Below are 20,117 nucleotides of genomic sequence, written 5' to 3' on the forward strand. Positions count from 1 at the left end.
TTCCCCCCGAAGGGACTTAGGGTGGATTCACAACAAACATTCAATGCCAGATCCAATTCATAAATAAGAAACATAAAACAAATAATAATGGTAGCGATAACAATCGAAGGGGCAGAGGCCATGTTTCCAATTCACTTGATGGTGACCCAATGTTTCATTTCTGGATTTCTAATGGAGCACCCTATTTTGGGGGTTCAGGAACCCCAAATTGGGGCTCTGGGGCAGCATGTGGCCCATGAGTTGCAGTTTGACCGCTCTTGCTAGTAAATTTAGGATTGCAAATGGTCTAATTGACACTCAAACCCTCAGGGACATCAGGAAGACTTTGGTGCCATTCACATTTCTGACTTTAGTTTTAGGTGTGTTCAGGTGAATGCTTGAAAGAGGATTATGCTACAAAGAGAAACACAGATCTCTCTGTTGATGAAACTATTACATTGTACAATTCCTCTCTCCTTGTTTGTTCTAGAAAAGGTCCTGGGTTGCCAACTCACTGTTGGGAATCTTACTTGTTATGTTCTAATACTGGTTCTGTTTGAATGTTTGAAACACCACTTACTATGCTATGTAGCCCTGACTGTGATTTGTCTGTGATGTGGAGCTCCCTTCCAGGTGCCCATAGGTGTGGCACAAATGTCTATACAGTTGACTCTGTAAATTTGCAGGTTTAACTTTTGTAGATTTGATTAAGATGGTCTTTCTATGAATCTTAGGTTCCGGGCTGTGGCGCAGGCTGGTAAACAGCTGCTGCAATAAATCACTCTGACCATGAGGTCATGAGTTCGAGGCCAGCCCGTGGCGGGGTGAGCACCCGTCAATTAAAAATAAAATATAGCCCCTGCTCGTTGCTGACCTAGCAACCTGAAAAATAGTTGCATCTATCAAGTAGGAAATAAGATACCACTTATAAAAGTGGGGAGGCAAGTTTAACTAATTTACAATGTTGGAATGAGGAAGTGAGGAAGTGCCATCAGAGTAGATGATGAAGCAGCTGCTCCCCCCTGTGGCCAGAATCGAACATCCCCTCAGGAGAAGGTTAAATTGTCTCTGCGTCTGTCTGTCTGTTGTCTCTGTCTCGGTTCGATGTGTTTATGGGCATTGAATGTTTGCCCTATATGTACATAATGTGATCCGCCCTGAGTCCCCTTCGGGGTGAGAAGGGCGGAATATAAATACTGTAAATAAATAAATAAATAAATTAGGTTCTCCAGGACAAATCTGTGGCAACTTCACATTGAAGGATATAGAGATTCCGAGAGAGAACACTTCTCTAAGAATCTGTAGGTTCTCCAGCTTGATTCTGTGGAAACATCTGATTAGTGGTTTCCAGCCTTTGGTCTTCAGCTGTTTGGAATTTCAGCTCCTAGAATTATTGACAGTTGGCCTCGCTGGCTGGGACTACTGGGCATTTCAGTCCCAAACACCTGAAGGACCAAAGGTTCAGTCAGTCTTGAGGAATATTTCAAGATGGAGTGAAGAGGGGTGAGATGAATGAGGCAAGATATGTTATTATAATTCAGTGGCCCTTAGTGTCTAATTTGAACAAACTCTGCTGTGTGAAAGGGACTTCTAATGTCTTGTGCATAAGCTCACCTTGCTTAAGCACATAATGTGGCTACAGTGGAAATCCATTAAGTTTAAAGAGCCAAGTGATTGAGGATCCAGTGAAAACAGGAAGCTGCCCATGTGGAATGCAGCACAGGTCAGTTTTGGTTTTGCTTGTCCTGTATTTAAATCAATCTTTCCTCTTTAGGGAATGGTTACATTATCAGAGAAGTGATAGGAAACTGTTTTCCTACAACTGTATTGGTAGCACTGTCAATGAATGTGTTTTTCTTTTTTTTTGTTTAAAGATGGAACTGGTTTGACAAGGTTTTATGTTTATTTCTAGGCTACAGAAAAGAATGACACTGGCTTTTTGGATTTAAAAAGCACAATCTCTCTGAGTAACACTACACGCTTTAGTTTAAAATCAGTTGGGCTGTGCTTATGGAATTTAATGAGTGGTTCGTATTTGTTTAATTGCAAAGATAAAAATTCATAAAGAATACTATATATCGTGCTTTTATCTTATTGGAGAGTAGATGGAATATACTATGTATACTTGTGTATAAATCAATCTAATGTATAAGTTAAAGGCAAATTTGGGAGGCAAAGTTACAGATTTTACTTCGATCCATGTTTAAGTCAAGAGTAAACATTAGGGACATATAACAAACTAATCTTTTCCTCTTGTTTTATCAATGCATAGAGGAACCATTCTTAGCAAGAAAGGATCTCCTTAAAAGCAAAGATGGTCTACAATATGTTTTATGGTGATGGGGGACTAAGTTGCATTGCCAATTTTAAAATGGTCTACATCTATAGTAATACAGATAGGGAAAGAAATATAAATAAAAAAGAAAATGAGAATGCAGCCTGAAAAACGGTGTGTGTGTGTGTGTGTGTGTGTGTAGAACCTGAATCCATGAGGGACCCTGTCAAAGGTCAGACGCCAACTGAGAGCCAAAATATAGTTTATTAAAGTAATAGTCCAAAAATAGTTCAGTAATTTAACAGAGACTTGAAACACTTAATCTCCAGTGTTATTAGGCAGTCAAACCAGGAAAAACGCCAAAAGCATTAATTGGCATATAATCCAGATTAACCAGAGATATAATCCGGATTTAACATAGAGTACTTGAACTCAGCCCAAAAGCTCAAAACGGGCTTAAAATGGCAAAACAAACAAAGGCAAACAGTTATGAAGCCCCCAAAACTTTCCCAAAACCCAGAAGTACAACAGCGATTCCAAACTGAAACAAAAACCCAAACCGGGCTAAAAAGCTCTTTGCTGTGAGCGGCAAAAACAAACGAAACTGGAAGACGCTGCAGTTAGCGGCAAACCGCTGCAGCGACAAATGCCTAGCCAGGAGTTAAAGGAGCAGAACGCTGTAATGTAGTCAAGCCGGTCCGAAGTCGGGATAAGGAGAATGCGTCAGGGTCGGAAACAAAGCCAGTAGTCAGCAACAGTAGACAGCCACAAAGACAGGAACGACGCTAAGTCGAGTTTGGGAGTGAAGAGATAAGCCGAGTTGAGTTCCAGTCCAAGGTCCAAGGGTGAAGTCATCACAAGAAGGTCCACGTCATGGAATGGCACAAAGAGCCAAGACAACGGAGGCGAACAGGAGCTAATGCAAAATAGTAATAACAGTGCAGTCCAGGGAAACCCACACAATTCCAACCCTCCGTTGGAGAATAACCCAGATCAAACTTGCAAAGTCCCAAGCCAGTCTTCAGAATCACGTACAGGAAACCCAATGGCGCCCAGCAACACCTTGCCACACGCAAAACATAGTGACCCAACATCCCCAATTTATTTTGGTTTCCTTGGGCGTCCAAACCTCTAACGCCCTAGGATCAGGTGTCCCAAACTCCTCATCAGAATCTGAGCTCCAAACAGCCAACACCCTTGGATTAGGTGTCCCAAACGCCTCATCAGAATCAAGATCATCCTGCCCACACCCAACTCTATCCACACCTCTTGAACTACCCTCATTCCTCCAGGCAGACCATGTGGGATCTGCTTCTGAAGATACACAAGCCTCTCCAGCATCCATGGACCCAGATTCCTCCTCAAGATCCTCCGGAGCCTGTGCCCAATCTATGCCAACTTCCTCCGTCACCACTGGTTCCTCAGCATCCATTTCCAGCTCAAGATCCCCTCCCAAGTCCCCACATGAATCTTCCTCAGAAGACTCCTCATCAATCTTCCCTTATTCTCTTCCTCTATAAATCTTCCAGCGAGCCCTCCTCGCGAGGGTTCTTCCTTCCTTTCCTGATCCCTCCATTATCACTCACAGTCTCAGAAGACTCATTCACAACAACCCAGCACAAAGGTGGTGACAAGATGCAGCGGTGAGAAGCACTTCCATCCCCATTACCCAAACCAGAGAAAGAAAGGCACTCTTCCTCCTTTCTCCACCTTCTTTTTCGATTTGAGCAGAGTTTAGCAGCAATGTGGGAGTGTCATTATGATGCTTTTTTATTTTTTTTGGTGGGTAAACAGTTTATTAATGTTATGGTACATAACAAAACAGCAAATTATAGCAGATATAGTCAATTTTGAAATGTACATGCATATTTACATTAGTCAGTCAACCTGTTAATTCTAACATTGAATATATATATTTATCAGTAACTTAAAACATATAGAATTGCTATTTCTACATGTTATCCACTATTTTCAATCTAGGCTTTCTACTCATTTTTTAAAATTAAATATAAAAGTTCACCCTAACATTCAAAGACACACAATGTATTACACACAACAGACCCTGCATGCACCCAAAACCCCTATCCCACACCTGCGCACCCTTCACCATGACTTCCAACCCTGAAGCACTATGAAGCCTTTAAGCCAATTTATCTATCCTTGTTCATAGTACAGTACAGTCTCACTTATCCAACACTCACTTATCCAACGTTCTGAATTATCCAACGCATTTTTGTAGTCAATGTTTTCAATATATCATGATATTTTGGTGCTAAATTCGTAAATACAGTCATTACAACATAACATTACTGCATATTGAACTACCTTTTCTGTCAAATTTGTTGTATAACATGATGTTTTGGTGCTTAATTTGTAAAATCATAACCTAATTTGATGTTTAATAGGCCTTTCCTTAATCCCTCCTTATTATCCAACATATTTGCTTATCCAACGTTCTGCTGGCCTGTTTATGTTGGATAAGTGAGACTCTACTGTAATCCTAAATTCCTAATGGAGCTCCTCTATGTTACTGACTCTTTATTCAGATATGCTATAGTCAACTTCCATGTTTCTAAGAAGTCGTCATTACTTTTGTTCCTCCTATTATTGGTAAATTTGGCCATTAGCATATATTCCCGCATCTTTCCCTCCAATCCTTTTTAGTTAAACCTTTTCCCCCTTTCCAGTCTTTGGCTATGACCAATCTTGCTGCGGCAAAGCTATATTGGTATATTTCTTGGTCCTTTTGGTTATTGTTTTCTCTATGTAAACCTAATAGACACAATCCTGGTCTTTTTTTTTATCTTATTATGTAGCATTTTATTTGTCGCTTTAATTACCGTATATACTCGAGTATAAGCCGACCCCAATATAAGCCGAGGCATCTAATTTTACCACAAAAAACTGGGGGAACTTATTGACTCGGGTATAAGCTGAGGGTGGAAAATGCAGCAGCTAGTGGTAAATTTCAAAATGAAAATAGATCCCAATGAAATGATATTGAGGTATCAGTAGGTTAAACGTTTTTGAATATTTACCGTATTTCAAAGAAAAACAGTAAATTAACTCTGTAAGTGGAAAAGTAGGGTCAAAAAACAATATGGTATTAACAATAACTTAATAACAACAACAACAACAACAACTTCATTTGTACCCTGTCCTATCTCCCCATGGAGATTCAGGCCAGCTTCCAACATAATAACAGGCAAACATTCAATGCCTATATAAACAGTGCAGAGCTAGATATAGATCTGTAATTATATATACTAATTTCACATATGCATTTCCCCCTGAAACGTTTGTAAATTCTCTATATATGTGCATTTCCATCCTGCAATATTAGCAATCCCTATATATTTATTTATATATTTGTGTGTGTGTGTGTGTGCATTTCCCCTGCAATATTTGCAAGCCCTATATATGTATATTCATATATATATATATATATATATATATAGAGAGAGAGAGAGAGAGAGAGAGAGAGAGAGAGACATGTCTCTATATATAGTTATATCTGTATAGGATTTGCAAAGACTTGCAAACCTGTGAGGTGAAAATTCATATATAAAATAATGTATACACATAGATACAGATATACAGGTACATGGAAATCTCTACATCTATATGTATATAGGATTTGCAAAGACTTGCAAACATATGAGGGGGAAATTCATATATAAAATTAATGTATATAGATAGATACAAATATAAAGGAACATAGGAATTGCAAAGGCTTGCAGGGGGAAATGCAGAGATTAACAAATATTTCAGGGGAAAATGCTTTTATAAGATTAATTTGTATATACAGTAGAGTCTCACTTATCCAACACTCGCTTATCCAACGTTCTGGATTATCCAACGCATTTTTGTAGTCAATGTTTTCAAAATATCGTGATATTTTGGTGCTAAATTTGTAAATACAGTAATTACTACATAGCATTACTGCGTATTGAACTACTTTTTCTGTCAGATTTGTTGTATAACATGATGTTTTGGTGCTTAATTTGTAAAATCATAACCTAATTTGATGTGTAATAGGCTTTTCCTTAATCACTCCTTATTATCCAACATATTCGCTTATCCAACGTTCTGCCGGCCCATTTATGTTAGATAAGTGAGACTCTACTGTATATATTCTTCTTGCTGACTGCAAGGGCTTTGTTCCCTTTTCAAAACATTCCCTTAGTTAAGAGCAAGGGAGGCTTTGGAAAAGTAAACACTGATAAGGGAGGTTAAGATGGGAGATAAATATATCATATATTGCAAGCAACGGCCTCCAGGCTTCACTGCCAGCTTGACCTTGACCCGATTATAAGCCGGGGGAGGCTTTTTCAGCTCATAAAAAGGGCTGAAAAACTCATCTTATCTTTGAGTATATACGGTACCTTGTCCCAAAATGCCTGTATGGCCACACAAGTCCACCACATATGGATGAATGTCCCTTTCTGTTTCCTACACCTCCAGCAAATACCTTGTTGTGATTTATCTATTTTTACCAATGTTGCTGGGGGTGATATAGCATCTATAAAACATTTTATATTGATTCTCCCTAATTGATCCAGATACTGTGAATTTGAATTCTTTGTTCCATAGGTACTCCCAGTTATCCATTTCTTGGCCAAGGATATCATTACTGTCTTGACTGTGTTGTCCTCCATATTGTAACTTAATATGTATTTGTATAATCTGGAGATTAATCCTTTGTTTCCCTTTCCCCATATTTTTTCCAGTTCTGATTTTTTAGTTGCAAAACCTACCCTCATATCTTTTTTTGTATCTTTCATGCAATTGGTGATATCGAAACGAATAGTTAATCTCCAATTCTTCCCGCCTTTTTAATTTCCACTCTTCATTTTCTCTAATAAGGTATCTATATATATATAAATGTTCTCTTAGTTTCTACTTTAAGGTAAACAACAAAACTAAACAACCAAAACCCATGAAACTTGGCCACAAAAGACATGGTCATCCAGACTTGTGTTTAGACAAGTAAACAAACAAAAAAACAAGACAATTTGGAAATGACAGAAAAAGCCCAAAAACACAAAAATCCTTTCTGTGCATGTGCCGAGCAGCTGCCCCCGCCCAATTGAAAAAAAAAAAAACGGAGGCAGCTGCGCGTGAGGCCCAACTTCAGTCACCCATTCCCATGTTTTAAAGGGGAAGGAATGCAGTTAGGCCAGACATGGGTCAAGTTGGGCCTCCCTCAAGGTGTTTTGGGCCCCAAATTCTACAATTCCTAACAACCTACCGGCTGTTAATAATTGTGGGAGTTGAAGTCCAAAACACCTGGAGGGAGGGCCCAAGTTGGCCCATGCCTCCACTACCACATCCAGGACTCCTAGGGCAACCAAGGCCAAGGAAGGGGGCTCCGGGGGACCCATATGCACGCTCCCCTTGGCTCGGGAGCCCCACCGCCGCCTCCCCAATCTCCTCCAGCCATGGAGCATTGAGAAGAAGCTGGAGGGAGGAGGAGCCTCCCCGGGCAGCCTTCCCGCCGTCCCTCTGCATGAGGCCCAACTAAACTTTTAAAAGTCTTTCCCGTGTTTTTATGGAGAAGGAATGCACTTAGGCCAGGCATAGGCCAACGTGGGCCCTCTAGGACTATATGGCTTTTGGGGTTCCCTACCAGCCCTAGCACCCTCTAGCTCTTTAGGACCCTGATCCGACTTTAGCTCTCCCTTTGCTTAAAAGCAGTATCAAGTCGGTTTAACCCTCCAGTGCAGCCTGCCTTCCCTCCCCCGCATACCTGGAGCCAAAGCCAGTCTAAACGCTCACCATTGGCGTTTCCTCGGGGGAAGCCCTCCTCCTCCTCCTCCATCGTGGCTGAAGTTTTGCAAAAGGAGAAACAAGAGGAGGAGGAGGAGGAGGAGCAGCAGGAGGCTTGGGCTGTGAGCACTGCCCAGATGGGGATGTCATTTCCCTTGCATGCACTTTGGCACCATTTTAAATTCCTCCAGGACACGACACAGAACCCAATATTATAGTCCTTTACAGCCATCAAGTGATCGATTTGAAACCTTGCACCCTCTGAGGTTACCTGCCATAGATGTGGGGGAAACGTCAGAAGACAATGCTGCTTCTGGAAAACGGCCAGACAGCCTGGAAAACACAGAACAACCCTAAGCCTATGGTCCCTCCTAGAGGGAGGGCCCAAGTTGGCCCATGCCTGAAATACAGCTTCCAGGATTCAACTTCCAGGGAACTATTTAAAGTGTAACTCCAGTTCTTTGTGTGTGTGTGTGTGTGTGTGTATGTATGGCTGGAGTTACACTTTCAAAATGTCCCTGTTCCGACTTACAAATTATATTTCTCTAAATTAACAATCAGGGCCAGCTAACACCACAATGCAAAGGATTTCCCAGGGAGGAAGCAGCCAGGCTTTGAAGCTGCAAGGCCATTACATGCTAATCAAGGTGACTAATAACAGCATGCATACCTGCCGCACCGAGACTAAACATTGTATTCCAGCTCACCAAACTACGATTCCCATAGGAAAAAAACAGCCAGGATTTGAGGCTGCAAGGCTATTCACTGCTATTCCACCTGGCCAACAAATGATTCCCATAAGCCACAGCAATGCGTGGCTGGACAAAGCTTGTTTTTTATATGTTCTTGTTTCTACGCTTAAGGCTGGTCTTGTATCTGCTTCTAGTGGCCTCAGCCAAAGGGGTGTTTTCGGTTCCATACCTTTTCTGTATTTTTTCCAAATGTCTAATAGTCCCCCTCTAATTATATTATGTTGCTTGAAGGGGAGCAGAGTAATGGTTGCCTGTCTTATAAGCAGGGCCGGCCCAAGGTAATTTTCAAGTGTAAGCGAACAGAATTTTGCCCCCCCCCCTCCAAACCAATCGGATATCGAATTGTTGGCAGTTGTGAGGCTACCCTGAGTCCTCTTCAGGGTGAGAAGGGCGGGACACAAGTATGGAAAATAAATACATAAATAAATAAAATCAGGACGGTAAAAAAAGAACACTCAAAAACAGGGGAATTCCAGACATGAAACAATCAGGGCCAGCTAACACCACCCAACAAAGATTCCTTCAGGCAGGAAGCAGCCAGGCTTTGAATATGTGAGGGACATTCAATGCAAATCAAGGTGGCCAACTGCAACATTCACACTTGCCTCTTTATCCCACCCTGGACATCATTCCACAGATATATAAACCCCACTTGCCTAATTTCCAACAGACCTCACAACCTCTGAGGATGCCTGCCATAGATGTGGGTGAAATGTCAGGAGAGAATGCTTCTGGAGCATGGCCAGACAGCCCAGAAAACGCACAGCAACTCAATAATGATAATGATAATTTTATTTCTTACCTGCTCAAGACGGTTGACAACATTGCTAAAACACATAATAATTTAAAAACACTCCGTAAAATATACATATGGAAACATATTTCCATAAAGTACACAAAACAAAAAGGAGCCCCGGTAGCGAAATGTGTTAAAGCACTGAGCTGCTGAACTTGCACACCGAAAGGTCCCAGTTTCAAATCCCGGGAGCAAAGTGAGCACCCGCTGTTAGCTCCAGCTTTTGCCAACCTAGCAGTTCGAAAACATGCCAATGTGAGTAGATCAATAGGTACCACTTCCGGCGGGAAGGTAACGGCGCTCCATGCAGTCATGCCGGCCAGATGACCTTGGAGGTGTCTACGGACAACACTGGCTCTTTGGCTTAGAAATGGAGATGAGCACCAACCCCCAGAGTCAGACATGACTGGACTTAACGTCAGGGGAAACCTTTACCTTTACCTTACACAAAACAAAAATTAGACATAGAGTGGAAGTTTAAACAATATCATGAAAAGGGCGAGAAATCTGCCCCTCTCCATATGGTATGAATCAGGGGTCCCCAAACTAAGGCCCGGGGGCCGGATGCGGCCCATCGAAGCCATTTATCCAGCCCCACGGCACAAGGGCAGAAGGGGTCTCTTATTCTCTTACAATCCTTATTATTATTATTATTATTATTATTATTATTATTATTAATATTGAGGCTGGGTGGCCATCTATCAGGGATGCTTTGCTTGTGCTTTTGGTGCACAGAGTCACAGAGGTTGGACTAAATGGCCCAAGGGGTCTCTTCCAATCCTATTATTATTATTATTATTATTATTATTATTATTATTGAGGCTGGGTGGCCATCTATCAGGGATGCTTTGCTTGTGCTTTTGGTGCACAGAGGCAGAAGGGGGTTGGACTAAATGGCCCAAGGGGTCTCTTCCAACCCTCTTTCTTCTTCTTCTTCCTCTTCTTCTTCTTCTTCTTCTTGTTCTTGTTCTTGTTCTTCTTCTTCTTAACATTGACGCTGGGTGGTCATCTGTCAGGGGTGCTTTGCTTGTGCTTTTGATGCACAAAGCAGAAGGGGATTGGACTCAATGGCCCAAAGGGTGTTTTCCAACCCTCTTTTTTAATTGTTTTTGGTATTATTATTAATTTATATATTTATTTATTATTGCTTGGTGGCCAACTATAGTCTGGCCCTCCAACGGTCCGAAGGATCGTGAACTGGCCCCCTGTTTAAAAAGTTTGGGGACCCCTGGTATGAATAAAGAAATCCACTGGACTTAACTGGCACTTGCATCTTTATTTCTCCATTGGAAGAAGTGAGGCATTGTGGTGTGTCTGCACTGTGGAATTAACATAGTTTGACTCCACTTTCACTGCCACGGCTCAATGCTATGGAATCCTGGGAGTTATAGTTCGGTGAGGCATCTAAAGTATTTTGCAGAGAAGGTTTAAAGACCTTATAAAACTACAATTCCAAGGGTTTCATAGCATTGAGCCATGGCAATGAAATTGGAGTTAAATTGCATTAATTCCAAAGTGCAGCTGCCCTTTGGTGAGATATATGCATCCCTCTGAAGTACACCACTACAATTTACACTACAATATACCCTTAGGCCCTTTTTGTATTGCCATATAAAATGCAGGCTATCTGCTTTGAACTGGATTATATGGCAGTGTAGACTCAGATAACCCAGTTCAAGGCAGATAATGTGGATTATCTGCCTTGATAATCTGAATTATATGGTTATGTAGAAGAACCCATACCCTGCCATATAAAATCTAGACTATCTGCTTTGAACTGGATTATATGGCTGTGTGGATGCATATAATCTGGTTCAACGCATATGATCTGGATTATCTGCCTTCATAATCTGAATTATATGGTTATGTAGAAGAACCCATACCCTGCCATATAAAATCCAGACTATCTGCTCTGAACTGGATTATATGGCTGTGTGGATGCATATAATCCGGTTCAATGCATATGACCTGGATTATCTGCCTTCATAATCTCAATTATATGGTTATGTAGAAGAACCCATATCCTGCCATATAAAATCCAGACTATCTGCTCTGAACTGGATTATATGGCTGTGTGGATGCATATAATCCGGTTCAAAGCAGAAAATGTGGATTATCTGTCTTGATAATCTGTCATCTATGGCTGTGAAGAAGGGGCCTTAGGAAACTATAAATCCTAGGAGTAGGCCCACATGTTCCAGCTTCTGGAACATGGCCAGGCAGCTGAAAAACCTGCAGCAACCCAGCCTCAGGCACCTCCATTTCCCCCCTCAGTTGCCAAGTTGGCCCAGGCCTGCCCTGGAGACATACCTGGCGAAATGCTGGGGACAGGGACGGGCTCCTACCTGCCCCGTCTTCACGGCTGAGAGGGTCCCCAAGGAGGTGCATGGCAGGGGCGCAGGCCTGCTCGACCTGCCGGGCGTCGCGGGAGGAATCCAGGAAAGGTGCAGGTGGGGCAGCGGGCCTAGAGGCCTGGCCTCAAGTCTTGTTCAGGGGCAAGAGGGCTGCAAGGGCGAGAGGGCCGAGTGCGAGAGAGGCGTGAGTGGGCCGAGTGTGAGAGGGGCGTGAGTGGGCCGAGTGTGAGAGGGGCGTGAGTGGGCCGAGTGAGAGAGAGGCGTGAGTGGGCCGAGTGCGAGAGAGGCTCGAGTGGGCCGAGTGCGAGAGGGGTGTGAGTGGGCCGAGTGCGAGAGGGGCGCGATTGAGCCGAGTGTGAGAAGGCAGCGAGTGGGCCGAGTGCGAGAGAGGCGCGAGTGGGCCGAGGAGTGCGAGAGGGAGCCTCGACAGCGCCCCCCCCCCCCTTGACGTGCGCCTGAAGCGGCCGCATCAGCAGCCTCCATTATTGGACCAGCCTTGTCTGGGATCCTATTATTATTGTTATGCAGAGTCTGGATGGCCATCTGCAGGGAGGGCTAGGATGGTGCCTTCCATTTTGGCAGAAGGGGGCTGGGCTGGATGGCCTTTGGGGAACCCTTCCAACTCTGGAATCCTATTATTAGTCTTATGCAGTCTGGACGGCCATCTGCAGGGCGGGTTATGATGGTGCCATCCTTTTTGGCAGAAGGGGGCTGGGCTGGATGGCCTTTGGAGAACCCTTCCAACTCTGGGATATTATTATTATTATTATTATTATTATTATTATTATTATTATTATTATTATTATTATTATTATTATGCAGAGTCTGGACGGCCATATGCAAGGAGGGCTAGGATGGTGCCTTCCATTTTGGCAGAAGGGGGCTGGGCTGGATGGCCTTTGGGGAACCCTTCCAACTCTGGAATCCTATTATTAGTCTTATGCAGAGTCTGGACGGCCATTTGCAGGGCGGGTTATGATGGTGCCATCCTTTTTGGCAGAAGGGGGCTGGGCTGGATGGCCTTTGGAGAACCCTTCCAACTCTGGGATATTATTATTATTATTATTATTATTATTATTATTATTATTATTATTATTATTATGATGCAGAGTCTGGACGGCCATCTGCAAGGAGGGCTAGGATGGTACCTTCCATTTTGGCAGAAGGGGGCTGGGCTGGATGGCCTTTGGGGAACCCTTCCAACTCTGGAATCCTATTATTAGTCTTATGCAGAGTCTGGACGGCCATCTGCAGGGCGGGTTATGATGGTGCCATCCTTTTTGGCAGAAGGGGGCTGGGCTGGATGGCCTTTGGAGAACCCTTCCAACTCTGGGATATTATTATTATTATTATTATTATTATTATTATTATTATTATTATTATTATTATTATGCAGAGTCTGGACGGCCATCTGCAAGGAGGGCTAGGATGGTGCCTTCCATTTTGGCAGAAGGGGGCTGGGCTGGATGGCCTTTGGGGAACCCTTCCAACTCTGGGATCCTATTTTTATTATTATGCAGAGTCTGGACGGCCATCTGCAAGGAGGACTTTGATGGTGCCTTCCTTTCTGGCAGAAGGGGGCTGGGCTGGATGGCCTTTGGGGAACCCTTCCAACTCTGGGATCCTATTATTATTATTATGATGTAGAGTCTGGACGGCCATCTGCAGGGAGGGCTTTGATGGTTCTTTCCTTTTTGGCAGAAGGGGGCTGGGCTGGATGGCCTTTCGGGAGCCCTTCCAACTCTGGGATTCTGTTGTTATTATTATTATTATTATTATTATTATTATTATTATTATTATTATTATTATTGTGACACAGCAAACAAGATAGATATGCTGGATTTCGTATTCAAGGGCTGCATGGCCATCTGTAGGGAGGGCTTGGATGTGGCCGGGCTCACCTCCATAGACATGAAAGCCACCAAGCTCCACTTGGGCCTCACGTGCAGCATGATTTCCTCCTTCTCCTCCCGCAGGGGCTCTTGCTCCACACCACCCCTGGGCCCTGCGCTGCCTCCCAGCCGAAGGCCAGGCACAGCCAGACACCCCACAAGGGCGCAGCCATCTTTCCAGGGCGGGGGTGGGGCCTGCCCGTGACGCGCTCCCTGGGCGGGGCTCCTCTCCCTCAGTGAATGAAAAGTCTTGCAAAGGGCTCATTCGGGAAGGGAAGGGGGCGGAGCCGCCTCAATGACTGACAGCCAGGGGCGAAGCCATCCACGTGGAACAGGCCTTGACAGCGCCCCCTGCTGGCCTGCACCCAACGCCCAGGAGTAATCGGCTTCCCACATTGGACCGGCCCTGCTTATAAGGGCTTCCTACATAAGTTTCTCTGCAGAGAGACTGCAATTGCTATTTTTAATAGGGTATCATAGTACATTTCTTGCCTGTGTCTTTGTATTGGGTCTTTAGTTCAGTGTATAAACCAGCCCAGATTTTGGTTTTTTTTTTTTAAAAAATGACATTCAAACGTATATACCATAAATGTAATAAATAGATAGCACTGTGGTTTGCTTTATCACCTATTTAGATGCTGTGTTTTCTAGACATGATGACAGCATTTTGCTGTGCCATGATACATGCTTGTGAAATTGTGCATCTATTGAACTATTAGAATTCAGAGGTTTGGTTAAGCAAACAAGTTCTCTGAATCTCTTGGGATGACAAGTCCTGGAAGCAGCAACACTATCCCCAGCCCGTTTGGCCAATGTCCATGTAGACCGAGTAATTCAGAAAACTGCATTTCAAAAATATTTTTTCAGGTTCCGTTTTTACAGTAATACAAGATTGACCTTTGATTTTAGGCAGAATGATTAATACTGTTATTTTTCATGTTGCAATGAAGAAATTATAGAGAGTATCCAGGCAAGACACTAGTATTTCTGCTTGCACAGTGTTTGAAAAGATGAAAAGGGGATTTAGAACGTCCTCTTTCTTGCTTTTTTGCAGTGCAGTTTTTGCTCTTGCTTATCCTGATGTAATAAAATGTATGGTGGCTGCTGTAAAAAATTAGTTGAAAAAGCCCAGTGTTTTTTAAAGCCTCTGTTTTTGTTTTTATTTGTTAGGAATGGGCAAAGTTATGCATGTGTCTCCTCTGAAACTTAAAAATCTATGTCTAGTATTCACAAATATTTGTCTCAGTTCACCAGAGAATTCTTGCATGTGTCCCTGCCACATATTTCACATAGTTACGTAGAAGGCATGCACTCTGGCATAGCTGAAATCGTAAAAGGGTGTTCCAGTTACAGTTTGCAAACACAGCATGGACAGCTGGACATGCCACATAAATTGCGCAACAATTTGTGATTCATGGCAATGAGTGAGACTGTGGTTTTATGTGCTTTCTTATTAGGCCACATTTTACTGAACTTCTTGAGCATAAAAAGGGCTAAATTTGTTCCTATTTTCCCTTTTCTTTACAGCATCAAGGGATGCCCCCAGCCACCTGAGGCAGATGGCGATAAGGACCAGCGCACCGTGACCATCAATTCATGTCACATGGGAAAGGCATTCAAAGTCATGAATGAATTGAGAAGGTACTTCTTTTGTGTTCCATTTGAATCACCTTGCACATACTTAACCGCTGGTTAGAACAAGAAGCATCCAAGCTCTAGTTTTCCTTTTGAAGAAAATGGGGAAAAGAGACACTTTCTTGAAGCCTAACCTTGAAGCTTGGTTGCACTGTTAATGTGAGAAATTTTTCATCATGTGGGTCTCATGGCTGGTTTCCAAAGATGCTTCTACTAGCAGACTGAAGCTGCTGATGCTAACATGAAAAATACTGATTATACTTGTGTATAAGTTGACTTCATGTATGTCAAGGGCAGGGTTTAGATCCAAAATTACGGCTTTTGATACAACTCATGGGTAAGCCAAGGGTTATTCTGCAGAGAGGGGAAAGTGCCAGTGCTGCCTCAGGGATGAACTATCCTTACCATTTTCCCACCCAGACATTCAAAAAGGTCAGAAGTGTTGCTGCGGTGGAGGGAGTAGAGAGGCCAGGTGTTTCTTTCAGGCCTGTGCTTCTCCTGGGATGGCCTGAGCTCTCACATTTTGCTACTCTGCTCAGAGAAGGGGATCATTCCTTTAAAAAAAATAAGAGTGAAGGTACAGTGCTTACAATTATCCTTGAATAAGCCTGCCCAGGTTTTTATGGTTCACTTTTCCCTGACTAAAGTTTCTAGGTTTATACATGAATGCATACAATATTCACGTTCTTCGGGTGACCTTACTTGATGGAACACTTTGAATGCTATTGACATCTCCTCATTGATACCTTTTGATATCTCTTCATTGATTATCTATTCCTTCTAGGAGTCAGAACATATTTCTTGTTTAATATTCAAAACCTTATATAACCTAGCTGCTCCTATCTTTCACCCCTTATTTCTTTTTACTTCTTTACTTGCTCGAGATTTGCATTATAGTAGCTCTAGACTTCTCACGGAACCAAGGTTTCATCTTTCTTAGTTTGGCCTCATCCATTTTTTTACCTGCTCTTTGGAATTACTACCCTGAATATTTATGGACTTCCCTTGTTATTTTAAAATAATAATTAAAAACCTCTTTTCCAAAGATTTTGGAATTGTAGCTTAATACTACTTTATAATCTTATATATTTAGATTGCATGCATTTGTCAATTTGATTTATAGTATATTTGTATGTTTTGTATTTTATCTGACTAATTTGTTTTACAATTTTGTTGTATAGTTCTATATTTTTATTTTTTTCTTCCCCCTGTGTGTTTGCTTACACATATTTTTTAGACTATGGGAAGACCAATTTTTATTTTATATTTATAATGGAACAACAACAATGCATTGTGAAAGCCAACAGGGGGAAATAATAAGTTTTAAGAAGGACACTGTCTACTCTGCTATCGCTCCATGTGGTGCTAAGTGCCTTATTTCATATCTGCCCTATTTCTAGATGCAGTGTTTGTTCTCTTCTTCTCCTTGCTCGGCTAGGTTGTGGTAGATTTACCAGACAGTGGGACTGGCAATGGGATGTAGGACAAAGATGGGATGTGGTGATAAGGCACCTGGCAACAGTCATTTCAGAATGCCAGCCTGATTGTTGCTGTTGCCCTGCTCTTTGCAACTTCTCACAGCTGGCTTCAGTGCAGTGTTGCTGGGGATTTATGTTGTACTACAATAATAATATAATAAAACTTAATTTCTATCCTACCCTATCTCCCCATGGGTTTTCAGGGCAGTTACTGGTGGGGCCAGTAACCATTTAGGACAGATCCTTGGTTGTTATGGTGGCCATTAATTCCTGAGCCACTCCTGATAGGACGGTCTCGAAATGGATGTTGAAGTCTCCCAGCACAATTAGCCATTGGGACTCCAACACCAGGCTCGAGACCACCCCGGCTAGCTCATGCAGGGAGACTGTTGAGCAGTGGGGTGGATGGTACACCAATAGAATCCCTGTTCTGTCCCAGCCACTCACCCTTACGTAGACACATTCAAATGTGGCCGACTGTAGGATGGGGCACCTGGTCAGGTGGGTGGAATCCCGATAGGCTACTGCAACTCCTCCCCACTGCCCCCTGATCTTGCCTGCTGCTGAACAGAGAAACCTGGTGGACAAATTTGGGAGAGGTTTACTGCCCTCCCACCCTCATCCAACCAGTCTCTGTGATGCAGGCCAGGTTGGCATGCTCATACAGGATCAGATCCTGGATGGCAGCTAATTTACTGTTCATCGACCTGCATTGAGCAACAGCATTTTCAACCTCGTGGGCCTGCCATTCTGGTTACTCATACTATTTATGGTTGGAGACGGACCAGATTGATGAGGATCCTCTCATCCTCCCTCAGCCATCTCCTCCTCCACCTGTATCTCCTTCTTTCCTGGAACACCAAGATGAAAGTCCCCTGACCCTGTGACTCCCCCCTCCCTGCCCCTCATGGCATATCTCCTTTCATCCTATTTTTAACCACCTATTAAATGATGTTAATTACAATATTGCACAATCCTGAATATTTGTCATAGGGCATATACAGATCCGGCATAAAATATTCACTCACTGGGAATTAACAGCCTGGATAACAGCCTCCCCACTTCCCTCACAGCATCCCTCCCCTTCTTTAGTGCCCCCCCCCCCCCCAGATAATCTGGACCTCCAAACCCTAAGGTCCTCAGTCACAATTGGAGGGTGGAAAATATAGTACAAGGTTCTTGGGGAAACAAGAGGCAAACCCCCTTCCAGTGTCAATGTAAAGTCTGGGCATGCTTGAGAAGGTCCAATGACAAAAGAATCTTGCTGGTGATAACAGCATTAATAGGTTGCACCAAAGCAATGTAAAGAAAAGTCTTACTTGGACCTGGGCGGCAAGATGGAATAGTGAATTATCGGTCAGAAGATGGAAAGGTTGCAGTCGCCTAGCCACAAGCTATGCCAGAAGGGCAAACAGCCTGAGCAAAGGCCCCAGTGGACCGAATAAGTCCAGCGGTGCAGCCGCTCAACGATGGGGCAGTTGGAGCCAACAGCAGCCACTGGGTGGACGGCGGATATGCCGCTCGGATGCAGGCTCAGCGGCAGAGCAGCACAGGAGCAGGGCAGCAGGGCCAACCAATAGCTGTCAGGGGCAGATGGAAACACTGTCCAGATGCCCAGACGAAGATCCAAATGGCGCAGCAGTTGGGGGGGAACCAATGTGCGAGGATGGACCGCAGCGGCTGTCGGTCTAAGGCGAGTGGACATTGTGAGGATGTGTGGCATTTCTCTGAAAGCTGAAGGAATTTGGAAAAGATCCACCTTGGTCTGTGAAGTCAGGCATGAATGGTGATCAGCAGAGGATCCTGGCCCCTTGATGTTTATCCAACCCTAATGGGTGCTAATAATGAGGGTCCTGAGCCTGCAGCAAACACATAATAAGGCTTGAATCCTACAAAGTAATGCTAAATAGAGTAGACCCATTATCTCTGTTGTTGAATGGCGAGTCAACACATTGCTGAATCCCATTTATTCAGTACGTACTACACAATAAGGAAATAGTGACCGGTTTAAAGGTGAATCGCTTTGAACTGGCCTGGAATTCAGCTACTTTCAAAATAGCTCACATGTTGGGTGGAGGAAAACTACTACAGTGGGGAAAAAAAGTATTTAGTCAGATACCAAGTTCTCCCACTTAAAAAGACGAGAGAGTCCTGTAATTGACATCATAGGTAGACCTCAACTATAAGAGACAACATGAGAAAACACATCCAGAAAATCACATTGTCTGATTTTTTACGAATGTATTTGCTAGAGAGCATTTGGATGATCCAGAAGAGTATTGGGAAAATGTCATATGGTCGGATGAAACCAAAGTAGAACTGTTTGGTAGAAACATAACTCAAATGTCGTGTTTGGAGGAGAAATAATGCTGAGTTGCATCCAAAGAACACCATACCTACTGTGAAGCATGGGGGTGGCAACATTATGCTTTGGGGCTGTTTCTCTGCAAAGGGACCACGGCGACTGATCCATAGACATGAAAGAATGAATGGGGCCATGTATTGTGAGATTTAGAGTGCAAACCTCCTTCCATCAGCAAGATGAAACGTGGCTGGGTCTTTCAGCATGACAATGATCCCAAGCACACCGCCAGGGCAATGAAGGAGTGGCTTCGTAAGAAGCATTTCAAGGTCCTGGAGTGGCCTAGCCAGTCTCCAGATCTCAACCCTGTAGAAAACCTTTGGAGGGAGTTGAAAGTCCGTGTTGCCCAGCAACAGCCCCAAAACATCACTGCTCTTGAGGAGATCTGCATGGGTGAATGGACCAACATACCAGCAACAGTGTATGCCAACCTTGTGAGGACTTATAGAAAACATTTGACCTCTGTCATTGCCAATAAAGGATATATAACAAAGTATTGAAATGAACTTTTGTTATAGACCAAATACATATTTTACACCATAATTTGCAAATAAATTTGTGAAAAATCAGACTGTGTGATTTTCTGGATGTGTTTTCTCATGTTGCCTCTCACAGTTGAGATCTACTTATGATGTCAATTACAGGCCTCTCTCTTCTTTTTAAGTGGGAGAACTTGTACAATTAGTATCTGACTAAATACTTTCCCCCCACTGTACTTCTGATCCTTTGCTTTCTATGCCCTTGATACAAATAAGATGCTTCTTTTCAAACAGAATCCATAAGAATCTTCACAATGTTTCTGCAGTACTTGCAAAAACTGGATTA

At 43.2% G+C, this 20,117-nt stretch overlaps 1 protein-coding gene across 2 annotated transcripts in view; it reads left to right on the forward strand.

The window, feature by feature from the left end:
• Positions 1 to 20,117, forward strand: part of klhl3 (kelch like family member 3) — a 93,470-nt gene that overhangs the window by 13,387 nt on the left and 59,966 nt on the right. The window contains exon 2 of one of the 2 annotated variants that reach the window (XM_008104891.3): positions 15,345 to 15,458. In XM_008104891.3, coding sequence (XP_008103098.1) covers positions 15,345 to 15,458 — 114 coding nt within the window. Of the gene's footprint in view, positions 1 to 15,342; positions 15,459 to 20,117 lie in introns of those variants that run through there. The other variant, XM_062973886.1, reaches the window with a different exon arrangement.

The sequence above is a fragment of the Anolis carolinensis genome, chromosome 2 (assembly GCF_035594765.1).
Source record: "Anolis carolinensis isolate JA03-04 chromosome 2, rAnoCar3.1.pri, whole genome shotgun sequence".
NCBI lineage: Eukaryota > Metazoa > Chordata > Lepidosauria > Squamata > Dactyloidae > Anolis > Anolis carolinensis.